The sequence below is a fragment of the Budorcas taxicolor genome, chromosome 9 (assembly GCF_023091745.1).
Source record: "Budorcas taxicolor isolate Tak-1 chromosome 9, Takin1.1, whole genome shotgun sequence".
NCBI classification, from domain to species: Eukaryota; Metazoa; Chordata; class Mammalia; order Artiodactyla; family Bovidae; genus Budorcas; species Budorcas taxicolor.
Genome location: NC_068918.1, coordinates 51859783 through 51875942, shown reverse-complemented (window position 1 = coordinate 51875942; position 16160 = coordinate 51859783). Strand labels below are relative to the sequence as shown.

General features: G+C 43.2%; 1 protein-coding gene across 1 annotated transcript; it reads left to right on the top strand.

The window, feature by feature from the left end:
• The first annotated feature begins 1521 nt into the window (after positions 1-1521).
• GJA10 (gap junction protein alpha 10) lies at positions 1522-13553 on the top strand. The gene is given in 5 exon segments (XM_052645610.1): positions 1522-2976; positions 2978-3023; positions 3056-3170; positions 10874-10925; positions 13488-13553. Coding segments are annotated over 5 exon segments (1734 nt in total).
• Positions 13554-16160: the final 2607 nt, after the last annotated feature.

Here is a 16160-nt window from a genome sequence, read left to right as displayed (position 1 = left end):
ACATTATAGGACATTCTCTTACATTTTACTTCAATACTTCTATGGTTTCGTTTTTTTACATTTAATACTTTATTCCATCTGGAATTTACTTTTGTGTTTGAAGATAAGTAGGGAAAATATAACAATTCTATGGGGTTTTTTTTCCTCATATTTTTGATTTGATATTCATAACTTCTTCACTGTCCATTTTATATGTTACTGGGAATTCCTGGTGACTACTGTGAAGTCTGAATGAAGTATGTATTGTTCATTGTTGAATTCCTTGGTATCAAGCACAATGCCTATATGATAAATTATATTACACATTATTGAATAAATGAATTGTGGAAGGAGAGAATTGTTTCATTATCTGTTTAACTTAACAACACTTACCTGTTTTTCCTCTGTTTTTTTCATATCTGGAAGTCATCCACATTAGAAGCCTGTAGACTCTCAAGTATTTTAACCTCATTGAACCTTGAAAAACATCTTGTTTTTTTCAAGGTGAACCCAATGACCCATTCATGTCAGCTATGCTTTGATTCTTTCGCAGCTCCCAAGCTTGCTAGCAAAGCAGTTATATTCACTTTTCTTCTAAGTAAGTAGAGCTTGCATGAAAATCTGTTCCAGATATGGCTTTGTAGATCTAATCATATGTCATTGCTGGTACTGCTTCTGAGCCTGCTTAATCTTTACTGCTACCCTGTGCCAGTTCCTGAGGGTTTATTTGGCTGAGTTCTATTCTCTCTACTTGTACTTTCAGTCTTGCAGTAGGAGCCATCGATAATCTATAATGAGTATCTACTTGGTTTTTCTGTTGATTTTTCCAGTGATAGAGTCAAGGAGCTGAGTCGTTGAAAAGACAGTTCAGTTCACTTATTTATTGATGCCTTCATATGTCAAGATCAAAATGAAATAGCATCTCTGTCTATAAAAAGAGTACCTTTTCAGAAAAGAGAACATAAGACAACTATCACAAAGCTCATTTTAGGCACGGTACCAAATGAGTAATACAAGCACTAGTGTTGTATGAATTCAGAGATGGGAAAATCACTCTGACTTGAGATGGCTGAGGAAGACTTCCTAAAGAAGTTGAGGCTTATTTAAGATCATGTAAGGCTGCCGTCTGTGGGGTCGCACAGAGTTGGACACAACTGAAGCGACTTAGCAGCAGCAGCAAGATGTATGGTAAATATGGCATCTCATATGTTAGAAAAAATGAGCAAAATTATGGAATAGAATGTATTGTACAAATATGATGGCCAATGAGTATACTAGAATGACAGTTAACTTTGTATAGGAGAGAAGACTATAGGAAGGAATTGGGTTGGACTGGGGAGGGTCTTTAGTATTTTTTCCAAAACCTATTCCTTAGAAATATTTCAGCAAGCATGAACCATAAGTATTAGGGCTGGAAAATCCTTCATAGTTTTATTGACATGAAAAGAGGACCTGCTGTATTGATCATGTTTTTATATGTTATACCCATGGATTCTATTAATCTTAGTGTTTTCTGTATGTTTCAGACATTAGTCTCTTACCATGGGGGATTGGAATTTATTGGGTGGCATCTTAGAGGAAGTTCACTCCTACTCAACCATGGTGGGGAAAATCTGGCTGACCATCCTCTTCATTTTCCGAATGCTGATACTTGGTGTGGCTGCTGAAGATGTCTGGGATGATGAACAGTCAGCATTTGCCTGCAACACCCAGCAGCCAGGTTGCAACACTGTCTGTTATGATAATGCTTTCCCTATCTCCCTGATCAGGTTCTGGGTTTTACAGATCATTTTTGTGTCTTCTCCCTCTCTAGTATATATGGGCCATGCACTGTATAGACTCAGGGCCTTTGAAAAGGAAAGGCAGAGGAAGAAGTCACAGCTTAGAGCCCAGATGGAGAATCCAGAGCTTGAATTGGAGGATCAGCAAAGGATGGATAGAGAACTGAGGAAATTAGAGGAGCAGAAGAGGATCCAAAAAGTCCCACTGAAAGGATGCCTGCTGCGTACTTACATCTTACACATCTTGACCAGATCTGTGCTGGAAGTAGGGTTCATGGTAGGCCAATATATTCTCTATGGGTTTCAAATGCACCCTCTTTACAAATGTACTCAACCCCCTTGCCCCAATGCAGTGGATTGCTTTGTGTCTAGGCCCACAGAGAAGACCATTTTCATGCTCTTTATGCATAGCATTGCAGCCATCTCTTTGTTTCTCAACATACTGGAAATATTTCATCTGGGCATCAGGAAAATCATGAGGGCACTTTATGACAAATCCAGCAATGAGGGCATTGAGGGTGAAAGGAGACCTCCATTCCATTTGAAAAAATATTCAGTGACCCAGCAGTGTATGACTTGCTCTCCCTTCCCTGAAAAAATCTCCCTGCTTCAAGCCAACAATCAACAGCAAGTGATCCGAGTCAATGTGCCAAATTCTAAAACCACGTGGCATATCCCACAGCCCAGGCAGCTTGATGTAGACCCTTGCTATAGTAAAAAAGACTGGGCTGAGAAGAATCAGCACAACGGACAGCTCCATGTCCACAGCCCTTGTCCCTGGGACAACGGTGCTAGAATTCAGCACCCAGGACAGCAGCCAGACCATTTATTTGGCTTGCAGACTATAAGACCTCACTCCTGGCTAGGTACAAAGATGGCTCCTAGGCATTGTCCATCACATACAACAGGACCCTGGGAGCAGTCCCAGGACCTACAACCCTCAGGGGAACCTCTTGCAGACTTGCACAGTCACTGCAGGCACAGCGATGGCAGCATGACAGACAGCAGGGTCCAAGAGGCAAGAGACAGATCTTACCCTGGGAGTCGCAAGGCCAGCTTCCTGTCCAGACTGTTTTCTGAAAAGGGACAGCTGTACAGTGACTCAGGAAGCTCCAGTTCTCGAAATAGCTCTTGCCAAGGCTTTCCACACCGGGAAAACAGCCCCTCACTTCTGCCTTCAGCCCCTGGGCGAAGGACATCCATGGTAAGTAAGATCAGACAACCTGACTGATCATGGAACTTTCATAAGAGGTGTACCCCTCTGTTCCCTTCTTAGCCTTATCTTCCCTTCTTAGCCTTCTCATCCCTTCTTAGCCTTCTCTTCCCTCCTTCTTCGTGTGTATATGTGTGTGTTGAGAGAGAGGGAGAGGAGGAGAGGGAGGTTAATTTATGGAGAGTTAAATTCATTCAGTACATTCAGTTAAGTTCAATTCATAAAATAAGCTTATTGAAAACTTTATCGATTAGTCTTATAAGTCCTGGTATATAAATGAATCACCATCTCTGCCATCAAAGCTCTCTGAGCCTGTATGGGAAATTGGGTAAACATATAAATGATCAAGTGAAATGTGCACGTTAGAGGGGCTAGTGAGCAAAAGAAGGAGAGGTCAGTTCTTTACAGACAGGTCAGGAAAAGCTTTATAGTTGAAATTACTTTTGAACTGAGTCTTGAGATATGAGTTTCTCTAGACCTGTGAGGACTGGGGTACATGGTAGAAGGCTATCTCAGTACAAGGAGAACATGGACAAAAGCTGAGAGGTGTGATAAAGCAGAGCTGTCTGAGGGCCATGTGTGTCTGGAGCACAGGGTAGTAAGGAAAACTTCAGAGATAAAGAAGACTGGAGAAGGGGGAATGGAAGCTTTGCAGGGAGGCAATGGAGAACCCATAGTGCTAGACAGTGTGTAACAGAGGAGTGCTTGGAATGGAGTTGCACTTAATAACATAATATGGGGAAAAAAAAATCAGAGAAGGGATCATTTGTAACCTTGAGTTGCCCTTATCTCACTAAGGAAGGAGGGTATGCTCCATTGTTTTAATAATCCTGGCATTTAAAAGTCATATACAAACATTTGTGACATATTCCACAAAGACTAAAATCAATATTGTATTGATTTTAATTCTGTTCTCTGAAAAGCCACAATGCAATAAACATTCCTTGGCTATCACAGGGCACAATGGATATTTACTGTGGATTCTTCCTGATTCTGGAAATAAGAGTGACTCATGTTTTACCCACTGCTTGCTTCTAAGAACTTTTTTTTTCCCATTAAAAAGAAAAATCCCCCATGTTAATAGGGGAACTTCTCAGCTGATTTGCTTTGTTGAGCCCATACATTTGCTTTTTCCTTTGTTTCATTCTTTGTGTTAATAATAATTGGATCCCTCTACACCAGTTTCATATCTTCTATGAATTTAGAGATATTTTGTTACTGCACTAATGCCTTAACTTGAGAAGGAATCATCCTACCAAGACTTTTTCCCAAAATGCTTTTTTTTTTTTCAAACTTATACTCATTTCTTGTCAGTGACCAGCCATCTTCTCAGGAGGTTGATTATATTTAGGATCATTGTATGGGTTCTTGGAACCCTATGCCAAATTATGGGAGGGTTTCAACTCTGGCTTGAGTTAGTCATCTGGAACTTAAAAAAAAATCTCCAGCCCAGGACCCATCCAATTCCAATTAAACCGGAAGCTCTGGAGATGGGATGCAGGATCAGTGTTTTTAAAACTCCCTTGGTGATTGCAATATGCCACCAGGGTTGAGATTCACCATCTTAGAGTAATCTTGTCAGTGGCCCCTGCTTCTTATCTGCATTTGTGAAGCCAGTATGACAATTTTCATCATTTTCTTTCTCGTACCTCCTTCCATGTGAGAGAAGCCTTTGTATTGGCAGAGAACTGAGGGAAGAATGGCAGCATTTAGTTGAGACAGATTTTCTTCATCTCAGATTATCTTTTGGGAGAGACAGGCCATGCTGCAGAGCTTGGAGAAAAGACGATGAGGGTGACAGGCCCTCTTTCTATTTTCTTCTTCCCCTTTCTTCTTTGTTATGTTTCTAGGAATTATAAATAATGCCTCCAGTCACAGAGCTTTCCTACTAATGGTCACTTTCCCCCAAGCCTCTTTCAGAGTTGACAGGCCACTGCACTCCCAAGATGGTAGGGAGACTTGGAGATTGAGGTCACAGCTGTCAACTCCAGAGCACTGTGGCTGACACATCATACTTACTGCAAACAGAGGGAGCTTTCATGAGAAATTAGAGCAGTTGGGACTTCCGCAGTGGCCAGTGGTTAAGACTGCACCTTCCAGTGCAGGGCAGGGGTTTGATCTCTGGTGGGGGAAATTCGGTCCCACATGCCTCGTGGTGTGGCCAAAAAAAAGGAAAGACATTAGTGCATCAAGCAAAGGATTGTGAGCATCCACTTTCAATATATGGACTATAAACAGTTTTTTTACACTGTATTAGGTCCCAGAGAACTGAATTTTTCAGGGTCAATCAGATGCATTCTGATTGTAGCAGTTGGTGTTTCAAATAAAATGAGTTCAAGTAGAGACCACAGTTTCTTTGCCACACATTCCCCTTGCAGAGAATTGTTCTGAAAAAGAAATCCACTGTATTTTAAAAGGTCAGGAAAACCACCTGTAAGAGCCATGATTTATACTCCAAGACATTTTGCTTGCCATCACCACTCAAATCCTGTAGTTTCTGCAAGTCTAAGCCTGTTGGTTATTGAATAAGTTTCTATCAAGTTTGATTCTTTAAGGATGGAGTTCATAGGGCATGGAGAGCAGACTTTTAGTCCTTTTAGTCTGGCCCAGTGAGCATGGGGAGGAAGAGTGGTTGAGTTTTAGGAACCCATGCTCTGTAATGGAGAGGGTATGGAATGGCATTCATCAATGAATGCCTTCACTTGTCAGAGGTGCTGTGAAGTAGTCATTCTATTGCCCACTTCCACTTTAAATCTGCAGAGAAGCTTTGAAAAATGGTGTAATAAGAACCTCTGCAGAAAGAGCCTGAGTACCAATATTTTTAAAGCTCCCCAGTGATTCCAATATGAACTACCACTGTAGAGTAGGAAGATTTTGGCATTAGGAAGATTGCCCTGTGAACACCTCTGATCTTTTGTGATGTTCGGTTCAGTTCTGTCGCTCAGTCGTGTCCGACTCTTTGCGACCCCATGAATCGCAGCACACCAGGCCTCCCTGTCCATCACCAAATCCTGGAGTTCACTCAGACTCACGTCCATCGAGTCCGTGATGCCATCCAGCCATCTCATCTTCTGTCACCCCCTTCTTCTCCTGCCCCCAATCCCTCCCAACATCAGAGTCTTTTCCAGTGAGTCAACTCTTCACATGAGGTGGCCAAAGTACTGGAGTTTCAGCTTCAGCATCATTCCTTCCAAAGAACACCCAGGGCTGATCTCCTTCAGAATGGACTGGTTGGATCTCCTTGCAGTCCAAGGGACTCTCAAGAGTCTTCTCCAACACCACAGTTCAAAAGCATCAATTCTTCAGTTCTCAGCTTTCTTCACAGTCCAATTCTCACATCCATACATGACCACAGGAAAAACCATAGCCTTGACTAGACGGACCTTTGTTGACAAAGTAATGTCTCTGCTTTTGAATATGCTATCTAGGTTGGTCATAAGTTTTTTTCCAAGGAGTAAGCATCTTTTAATTTCATGGCTGCAGTCACCATCTGCAGTGATTTTGGAGCCCCCCAAAATAAAGTCTGACACTGTTTCCACTGTTTCCCCATCTATTTCCCATGAAGTGATGGGACCAGATGCCATGATCTTCATTTTCTGAATGTTGAGCTTTAAGCCAACTTTTTCACTCTCCTCTTTCACTTTCATCAACAGGCTTTTTAGTTCCTTTTCACTTTCTGCCATAAGGGTGGTGTCATCTGCATATCTGAGGTTATTGATATTTTTCCTGGCAATCTTGATTCCAGCTTGTGCTTCTTCCAGCCCAGCGTTTCTCATGATGTACTCTGCATAGAAGTTAAATAAGCAGGGTGACAATATACAGCCTTGACGTACTCCTTTTCCTATCTGGAACCAGTCTGTTGTTCCATGTCCAGTTCTAACTGTTGCTTCCTGACCTGCATACAGATTTCTCAAGAGGCAGGTCAGGTGGTCTGGTATTCCCATCTCTTTCAGAATTTTCCACACTTTACTGTGATCCACACAGTCAAAGGCTTTGGCATAGTTAATAAAGCAGAAATAGATGTTTTTCTGGAACTCTCTTGCTTTTTCCATGATCCAGCAGATGTTGGCCATTTGATCTCTGGTTCCTCTGCCTTTTCTAAAACCAGCTTGAACATCTGGAAGTTCACGGTTCACGTATTGCTGAAGCCTGGCTTGGAGAATTTTGAGCATTACTTTACTAGCGTGTGAGATGAGTGCAATTGTGCGGTAGTTTGAGCATTCTTTGGCATTGCCTTTCTTTGGGATTGGAATGAAAACTGACCTTTTCCAGTCCTGTGGCCACTGCTGAGTTTTCCAAATTTGCTGGCATATTGAGTGCAGCACTTTCACAGCATCATCTTTCAGGATTTGAAATAGCTCAACTGGAATTCCATCACCTCCAGTAGCTTTGTTCATAGTGATGCTTTCTAAGGCCCACTTGACTTCACATTCCAGGATGTCTGGTTCTAGATGAGTGATCACACCATTGTGATTATCTGGGTCGTGAAGATCTTTTTTGTACAGTTCTTCCATGTATTCTTGCCACCTCTTCTTAATATCTTCTGCTTCTGTTAGGTCTGTACCATTTCTGTCCTTTATCTTTGCATGAAATATTCCCTTTGTATCTCTAATTTTCTTGAAGAGATCTCTAGTCTTTCCCATTTTGTTGTTTTTCTCTATTTCTTTGCATTGATTGCTGAAGAAGGCTTTCTTATCTCTTCTTGCTATTCTTTGGAACTCTGCATTCAGATGCTTATATCTTTCCTTTTCTCCTTTGCTTTTCGCCTCTCTTCTTTTCACAGCTATTTGTAAGGCCTCCCCAGACAGCCATTTTGCTTTTTTGCATTTTTTTTCCATGGGGATGGTCTTGATCCCTGTCTCCTGTACAATGTCACGAATCTCATTCCATAGTTCATCAGGCACTCTATTTATCAGATCTAGGCCCTTAAATCTATTTCTCACTTCCACTGTGTAATCCTAAGGGATTTGATTTAGGTCATACCTGAATGGTCTAGCGGTTTTCCCTACTTTCTTCAATTTGAGTCTGAATTAGGTAATAAGGAGTTCATGATCTGAGCTACAGTCAGCTCCTGATCTTGTTTTTGTTGACTGTATAGAGCTTCTCCATCTTTGGCTGCAAAGAATATAATCAGTCTGATTTCGGTGTTGACCATCTGGTGATGTCCATGTGTAGAGTCTTCTCTTGTGTTGTTGGAAGAGGGTGTTTGCTATGACCAGTGCGTTTTCTTGGCAAAACTCTATTAGTCTTTGCCCTGCTTCATTCTGCATTCCAAGGCCAAATTTGCCTGTTACTCCAGGTGTTTCTTGACTTCCTACTTTTGCATTCCAGTCCCCAATAATGAAAAGGACATCTTTTTTGGGTGTTAGTTCTAAAAGGTCTTATAGGTCTTCACAGAACCGTACAACTTCAGCTTCTTCAGCATTACTGTGTGGGGCATAGACTTGAATTACTGTGATATTGAATGGTTTGCCTTGGAGACGAACAGAGATCATTCTGTCGTTTTTGAGATTGCATCCAAGTACTGCATTTCGGACTCTTTTGTTGACCATGATGGCTACGCCATTTCTTCTGAGGGTTTCCTGCCTGCAGTAGTAGATGTAATGGTCATCTGAGAGTGATGATAAAGAGCACTCTCCTGTAGCTCCAGGTGCTGAGGACCTTTGTACTTACTAGTCCCTCTGCCTGTGTTGCCCCACCTACCCAAGGACCTCAGTGTGACTGATGGTGTGAGCTGTGTGCTAAGGTCCCAGGGAGCACTCTTAGCCTGTGATCATGGAGGGGAGAGTTAGAGATGATGAGGTTGGAATGGGCAAGAGCTGATATGTCAGGCTTTATAAGCCATGGGAAGGAATTTGAGTTGGATGGCACAGGAATGGTGGTGGTCTGATATGTACATACATGTATATATATATTTAATTAATTAATTTATTTTTGGCCGCACTAGGTCTTTGTTGCTGTGTGTGGGCTTCCTCTAGTTGTAGAGAGTGGGGGCTGCTCTCAAGTTGTGGCGTGCAGGCTTCTCATTGCAGTGGTTTCTCTTGTTGCAGAACATGGGCTCTTGGGTACGTGGGCTTCAGTAGTTGCGGCACATGGCCTTTGTTGCTGCAAGGCTCATGGGATCTTTGTTCCCAGACCAGGGATTGAACCCATGTCCCCTGCATTGGCAGGTGAATTCTTAACCACTGGACTGCCATGGAAGCCCATGATACATATATTTTTAAAATCACTGTTTCTAATGAGTCTATTGTAGAGATGCTGTGGTCTGAATGTCTGTCTCCTCTAGATTCGTATATTGAAACCTTATCCCCCAGTGCAATGGTGTTTGAAAGTGGGATATTTGGGAGGTAATTAGATCATAAGGATGGAGCCCTTTCGAATGGGATTAGTGCCCTTTTAAAGAGAGCATCAGATAGTTCCCTAGCCCATCCACCATGTGAGGGTACAATGAAAAGATGACCATCTATGAGCCAGGAAGAAGGCTCACACCAGACGCTGAATCTGCCAGTGCCTTTGTCTTAGAATCCCCAGTCTCCAGAAATATGAGCAATACATTTCTATTTTCTTTTTGTTTTAAAATATTTGTTTATTTTTGGCTGCATTAGGCACTCAGGATCTTTCATTGTGCACTTGGGCTTCTCTCCAGTTGTGGCATGCTGGCTCAGTAGTTTCTGCGTGTGAGCTTAGTTGCTCCGAGGCATGTGGGATCTTAGTTGCCCAACCAGAGATCAAATTCACGTTCCCTGCACTGGAAGGTGGATTGTTAATCACTGGATTGCCAGAGAAGTCCCTACATTTTCCCCCAGTTTAGGGTATTTTTTTTCTATAGCAGCCCAAATGGCCCAAGACGGGAAAAGAGTGCAGTCAGAGAGACCATCTTGGAGGCTTGCATAGTGCTCAAGTAAGAGGGGAGTGACTCACTCCAGGGATACTACTATTAATGGTTTGAAAGAAGAATCTTTTTCTTTTTTCTTAGTTTTCAAATTAAAGTATACATGTTCATTGAAAAACATTCAATCAGTATAAAAGAACACCAAGTAAAATGTGAACCTGACTATGTGAGGGTTCATCTCTCACTCTCACCTGGACTCAATTCCCATTTCCCTCCACCAAAGGCCATCACTGTGAACAGCACGGGCTGTGTTCCCCCACCTCCCTCACTGCATTCATAATCTGTCTTGGAGTACAAATATATGCCCACATGTATTTGTTATATGTTTTCAAAAATGTAAATATGATCCTGCTATAGAGATGTCTCTGCCATTTGCTTTTGCTTAATTAATGAGATGTCTCAGAAACTCTTCATTTCAGTACCCATGGAGATGCCTCAGTTGGATATGCTTCATGCTTTTCCATGAGCTAGGTGAACCATAAGATACTTAATGACAACTTAGCCATTCTAACTTTTTTCTACTACAAACAATGTTGCAATGGATATTTCATACATACTTTGATAGGTACCTAGAAGTGGAATTATTGGTTTAACAGGCATGCATATTTTACATTTTGATAGATGCTGCCAATTTTTGCTCAGGAAGGACTATGCCAATTTATCCTCTTTCCAGCACATTAGCACTTTTTCTCCACACTCAGACATTATCTATCCCCACCCTCAGTCTGATAAACTAGAAATGTTTTCCTTTGTTTTACTTTGAATTTCCATGATCACTAGTAAAGTTGTTCCTATGTTTATTAGCCATCTGAATTATCCTTGTCTATTTTTCTGTTGAGATATTTGTTTTTCCTCTGATTTCTAGGAGCTCTTTTATGGTATTATATTAATGCCTTGTCAATATACGTATTGTAAGATTTTCTCCCAGTCTGCTTACTTCTTATCGTTGTGTACGGTGTCTTTAAACTTTTAATATTGTACTAAATCTAAAATCTCTGTGACTTCTAGGTTCTTTGCCTCATTTGAGAAGGTCTTTTTTGACACAGCATTATCAACACGGGTAATTAGATGGATGTTTGGTGGGTTGACTGTTATAATTTATTGAACCTTTTACTAGAGAAGTTTTCTATAATATATTAGTTGCCAAAGAATCTAAAGAAGAGGGAGAAAGTCTCCCATTTTATGGAGTCCCTGATTCTGGTCTAGACACTGCCATGGGTTTCCTCATTGTGACCCTGTGATTATTCCCATTTAAGAATAAAGAAGTAGATGACTTGTCCAAGTCATGCAATTAGGATGTGGTAAACCACAGTCTTTGGGACACAGCAGGAACATAAACGAATATTTACTGAATGAGCGAATGAGCTGGAATTTTACCCGAAACTTGTCTGACCCAACCCAAGTTCCTTTTCCCATTGCTGCTTCCTGCTCTCCCTGTGAAAGTGATAGTCATTCAGTCATATCCAACTCTTTGTGAGCCATGGATCCTCTGTCCATGGAATTCTCCAGGCAAGAATACTGGAGTGGGTAGCCATTCTCTTCTCCAGGGGATCTTCCCGACCCAGGGATCAAACCCAGGTCTCCTGCATTACAGTCAGCCTAACTGTAGCATATTTTTAGGATAGATTATAACAAAATGAATCATCTACGTTTGGATCCATGTTCCCATTCCACATTATTGCAAAGTCAGGAACGCTGGTTAGTTGTGGAGGGGACAAAGATGGAGATTAGGAAAAGGTTGGCCTTTTAGTTTTAGACCTGGATTTTGGACACAACAAGCACAACTGGAAGAGGAAGAGGAGATGGCAAGTGGGATTCAGATCTTATGCTGCAACGCTGTCTGGCAACAGAACCTCTTACCTGGACATTCTTCTCTGGGGTGATGTGGGGAGGGGACTATCTTCTGCAGAGCATTTTGTTTGGATTTGGGATATTTGTGACACACACAGAGTCTTGGGTGGGTGGGAAGGACTAGCTTTTACTAGCCCTTCTGAGTCTATTTTGTTCGTTTTGTTTCAGAACATGCTTCTAGAACTTTCATCTATTATGAAAAAATAATCCATGCCTGGGATCAGAAAAAATGAACCCAGGAGAGAGCTGGCATCTGTGAAACAGAAGTTGTATGTCTGTGAGCTCAAACTGCAGGAGAAACTCAGAACCATCCCCTCTGGAACCCCTGGTCAGGCAGTGGCTCTGCATCAGAACCTCCCAGCTGGGCCCCCTGACCTCTGAGGTCAGCCTCTCACTGCCCTACTTGGCTACACTTTCCTGAAGCTGATCTGATGCCTCACCAGGGAGGCACTGTATTCCATCAGAGAAAATCTAGGGGCCAGAGCTGCCGCCTGAAGGGAGGAGAAGTGGGATGTACTACCCTCCCGGCCAGCAGCCAACTCTGCAGCAGTAGCAGTTTGGACCCTTAAACATGGGTCCAGAGCAGCCTGGGAGCTCTGCCTGCAGCCTGGGCTCAGCATGCTTCCTGTCTGTACACGGGAGATAGGAGGGGAGCTTTTTGTTTTCTTCCTCCCATCAGCTCCTTTCTTGGGGATGAAGCAGCTGCATCTTCGTACCTACATGCTATGACATAAAATATTGATGACAACACTGGTGAACAGTGGCATCACACGACTTCATCCTTCTGTTGGACTCACACATCATCAGTGGTGATGCCATGACTGTGGGCCAACAGGTGCTGGGGGGATCTCATTACTGACCTCCAGAGGAGAGACTGGAGTTGGCACCACTTCCTCCTGCACCCCACCCTCCCAGGGGTTCCGAGCCATCCAGCAGAAGGCACTGAACATTTATAGAGCACTGAGGCCCAGATGGCTGTGATTCTACTAACTCTCCAATCTGTGAGGCTGGTTGGCTGAGTTCTGAGAATCATAAAGGTGGGGTGAATTCCCAAGGCAGGAGGCACTTAGCTCCTCCATCCTCCGTCTCATGGCCAGAGTCTCCTATCTCTGGCCACACATCTTCTAACAAAGGTTTCAGGTTATCAGGAGAATCAGTTTTTTCCAAAGGCACAAAATCTGCACTCCTTAGCCTGCACGTGGAGCCTTCAAGGGCTGGCTCCTGCCTCACGTTCATTCCCTCCCTCCTGGTATCTCCTGTACTCTCTGAATAAAGCAGATTGCCCTCCCAGTGTGACGGACCAGCAGCCAGTCTGTTGAGAGCCTGCACAGAATAAAAAGGTTGAGGAAGGATAAATTTGCTTTCTCTACTTGAGCTGGAATGTCAGTCTTCTCCCTTGGACTGGGACTTACATCATTGACTCTACAGCTCTCAAAACTATACCACTGGCTTCCCTGGGCCTCCAGCTAACAAAAGGTCTATATTGTGAAATTTCTTAGCCTCCATAATTGTATGCACCAATACCAACAAATCATCCAGTCAATCAATCAATCAACCTGTATCTGTCTCTCTAATAAAATCTCCCATTGGTTCTGTCTCTCTGGAGAACGCTATCCTGGATAACTGCCTGGGGTGTTGCAGAAGGGAGCTCAGCATTGACGGGCTGGTCTATGCTTCTAGCCCAACTGGCTCCTGAGTCTTCTCTGTTCTGAGTTTGCAGAGGAGGAAATGAGGTGTGGAGATGTGAATAAGTGTTCGGTCTTTTCTGCAGGGAGTTGGTAGAAGAGCCTGTGAAGACCAGGAGGATGAAAATGACACCAGGGCCAAGCCCAATTAGGTGCCATTTTCAGGGGCATTCCATATTCCAGGTGCTTAAGTCACATCATCTATGACCTATACAACTGTGTAAAGTTGTTGTTTGTCCCCTTTTTATAGATCAGAGAAGGCTGAGAGAGCTCAAGTAACTTGCCCCATAGCTAAATTCTGGCTGAAGTCCCTGCTTTACAGCTGGAATTCAAACCCAAATCTTGTTACTTTAAGACCCATACTCCCCGTGCTCTCTCTCACCCATAACCATCAGCAGCCCCAGCACAATGCTTTATTGACACATCTGTCTCCTCAACTAGCCTATGAAAACTTGAAGGGTAAGTCTGTGCATTTTAAATCTTGGATGCCCAGTATGTAGCCCCGTGGTGGTTGAGCGAACGTATGTTTATGTATAGATGCCAAAGACCAGACACTACCCATCACTTCCAACTCTCCAGTCTATTCCTTATTCCCTGGTGTCCTGTCCTTTCTTGTCAACACATTAATTATGAGAGACTCAGAAGCCTACATGGCACTGTTCTCCACTTCTCCTGCACCCCCCCCCCCCTTTTTTTGTAATTTAAAATTTCTTCACTCTCCAAAGCCTTTATCAGGTCATGAACTGTACTGCACAAATAGAGATTAAAAAAAAATAAAGTTAAAATGACACAGTGTAAAATGCAATGCTTCCAGCAAATGCTGCTGTATCTCTGAAGGTTTCCAGCCATTGCTTTAGGATGAAAGTCAGTGCCTCAGGGGTACACTTGTCTTCAAGGGGAGAGAGTGAAACCTAGCCACGAAGAAACAGCCCTGCCTCTTTCTGGTTGAACAGATCTTCAGCAGCAAGTAGATGTCCAGATACGTAGGAGCAGGGGTGGGAGAGGGAACAGAAGGGATGATGCTCTTGATTCAAATGAAAGGAAAGACACTTTCATAATGGGATGTGGGAAGCGCAGCTTTCTCCGTCTCTCTGGACCTTGATTCCCCGATACCAGGAAGTATATTTATTTATGCCAGGAAGACAGAGGTGCTCAGTGCAGAGAACTGGAAGCCCATTCCACTCTGGACACCATCACAAGCTTGTGGGGGACATGCAGTACAGTCATGGTAATGTATCCTAACTGAGGGGCTGGGGTGATGAGCTGCAGAAGAGTGAAAAGTTCTAGAACTGTTTCCAAGAACTGCTCAGTGTTTTCCAAGCAACATGCACTAGACCTGCTGGCAGGGAGAAGGCAGACAGGCTCCTCACTGTGCTCTAGAAGTAGATTCGATTCACATCTAAGGTGCATATTCAAAGCAGGGGACAGAGGGACTTCCCTGACTCCGTGTCCCCAGTGCAGGAGGCCTGGGTTTGACCCCTGGTCAGAAAAGTAGATCCCACATACCACAGTTAAAAAAAAATACGACCCTGTATGTCACAACTAGAAAGATCCTTCGTGCTACAAGACCAGATGCAGCCAGATTAATTAATTTAAAAAAACAAAGTAGGAAAGAGAATGACTGCTGTCCATCTGGGGCTGGGTGGGGTTTGAATGCTTCCCTTCTGCAGGATGTAAGAGCCTTATTCTGTATCAAACCACAGTGGTCATTCCCTGCCACAAGCCCTAAAATCAGGTGGAAAGTGCAAATAATCGTTGGTTCTAAATGAACAGGTTTTCCTACAGAGAATTTTGGAATCATGACCCACCCTTTCCCGAGAATGGACTGAATAACTTCATGCCTTCAGGCAAAGGACTCTTTTCTTAACCTCTAACACCTGATGCAAAGAACAGACTCATTTGAAAAGACCCTGATGCTGGGAAAGATTGAAGGCAGGAGGAGAAGGGGACGACAGAGGATGAGATGGTTGGATGGCATCGCCAACTCAATGGACATGAGTTTGAGTAAACTCCAGGAGTTGGGGATGGACAGGGAGGCCTGGCGTGCTGCAGTCCATGGGGTCGCAAAGAGTCGGACACGACAGCAGCTGAACTGAACTGGCACCTGAGACGTTTGGACCATGGTGATTTCACAACCGAGAACATTTGCTAATCCTGTTAGATACTCCCTGAAGCTCTGACTCAGCGGGGAGCCCACGGAGGGAGTGGAGTTTGGCAGCTGGTAATTTCTGTTTTCCCACCTGGCTAAGGGAGTTGGGCACTTCCAGAAGCTCAGATCCCAGCAGCTCTGCTATCTCCTGCTATCATGTGACTCCATCCTCACTGCCAGACCACTCATGAGTCCAGCGTACTCAGGTCATCTGGGATGCCCACCATTCAGATCTCGCCTTCCCTTTACAGCAAAATTCAGACTCAAGTGATCAAATATTCTTTTCTGGCTTAACTGTATTTCTGCCCTAACCACAATTCTAAACTCTCTGCCCTGCAGTTCACTGTATCTAGCATTGGTTTTTCCTTTTCCCATTTGCATTCATTCAGCTTTTTATTTTCACTTAAACCTATTACTATGAGATATAGATTCACATGCCTTAGTAAGAAACAATATTCTTCACCCAGCTTCCCCCAAAGGTGACTCTGCATAATGACAGCACAACATCAAAACCAGGAAACTGGGTTTAGTGCCTTTTGTCTACTCTCAGAGGTATTAGGGATTCTTTAAATGGAGAATTGAAGAATCGCATTAGTATTATCACATTTTT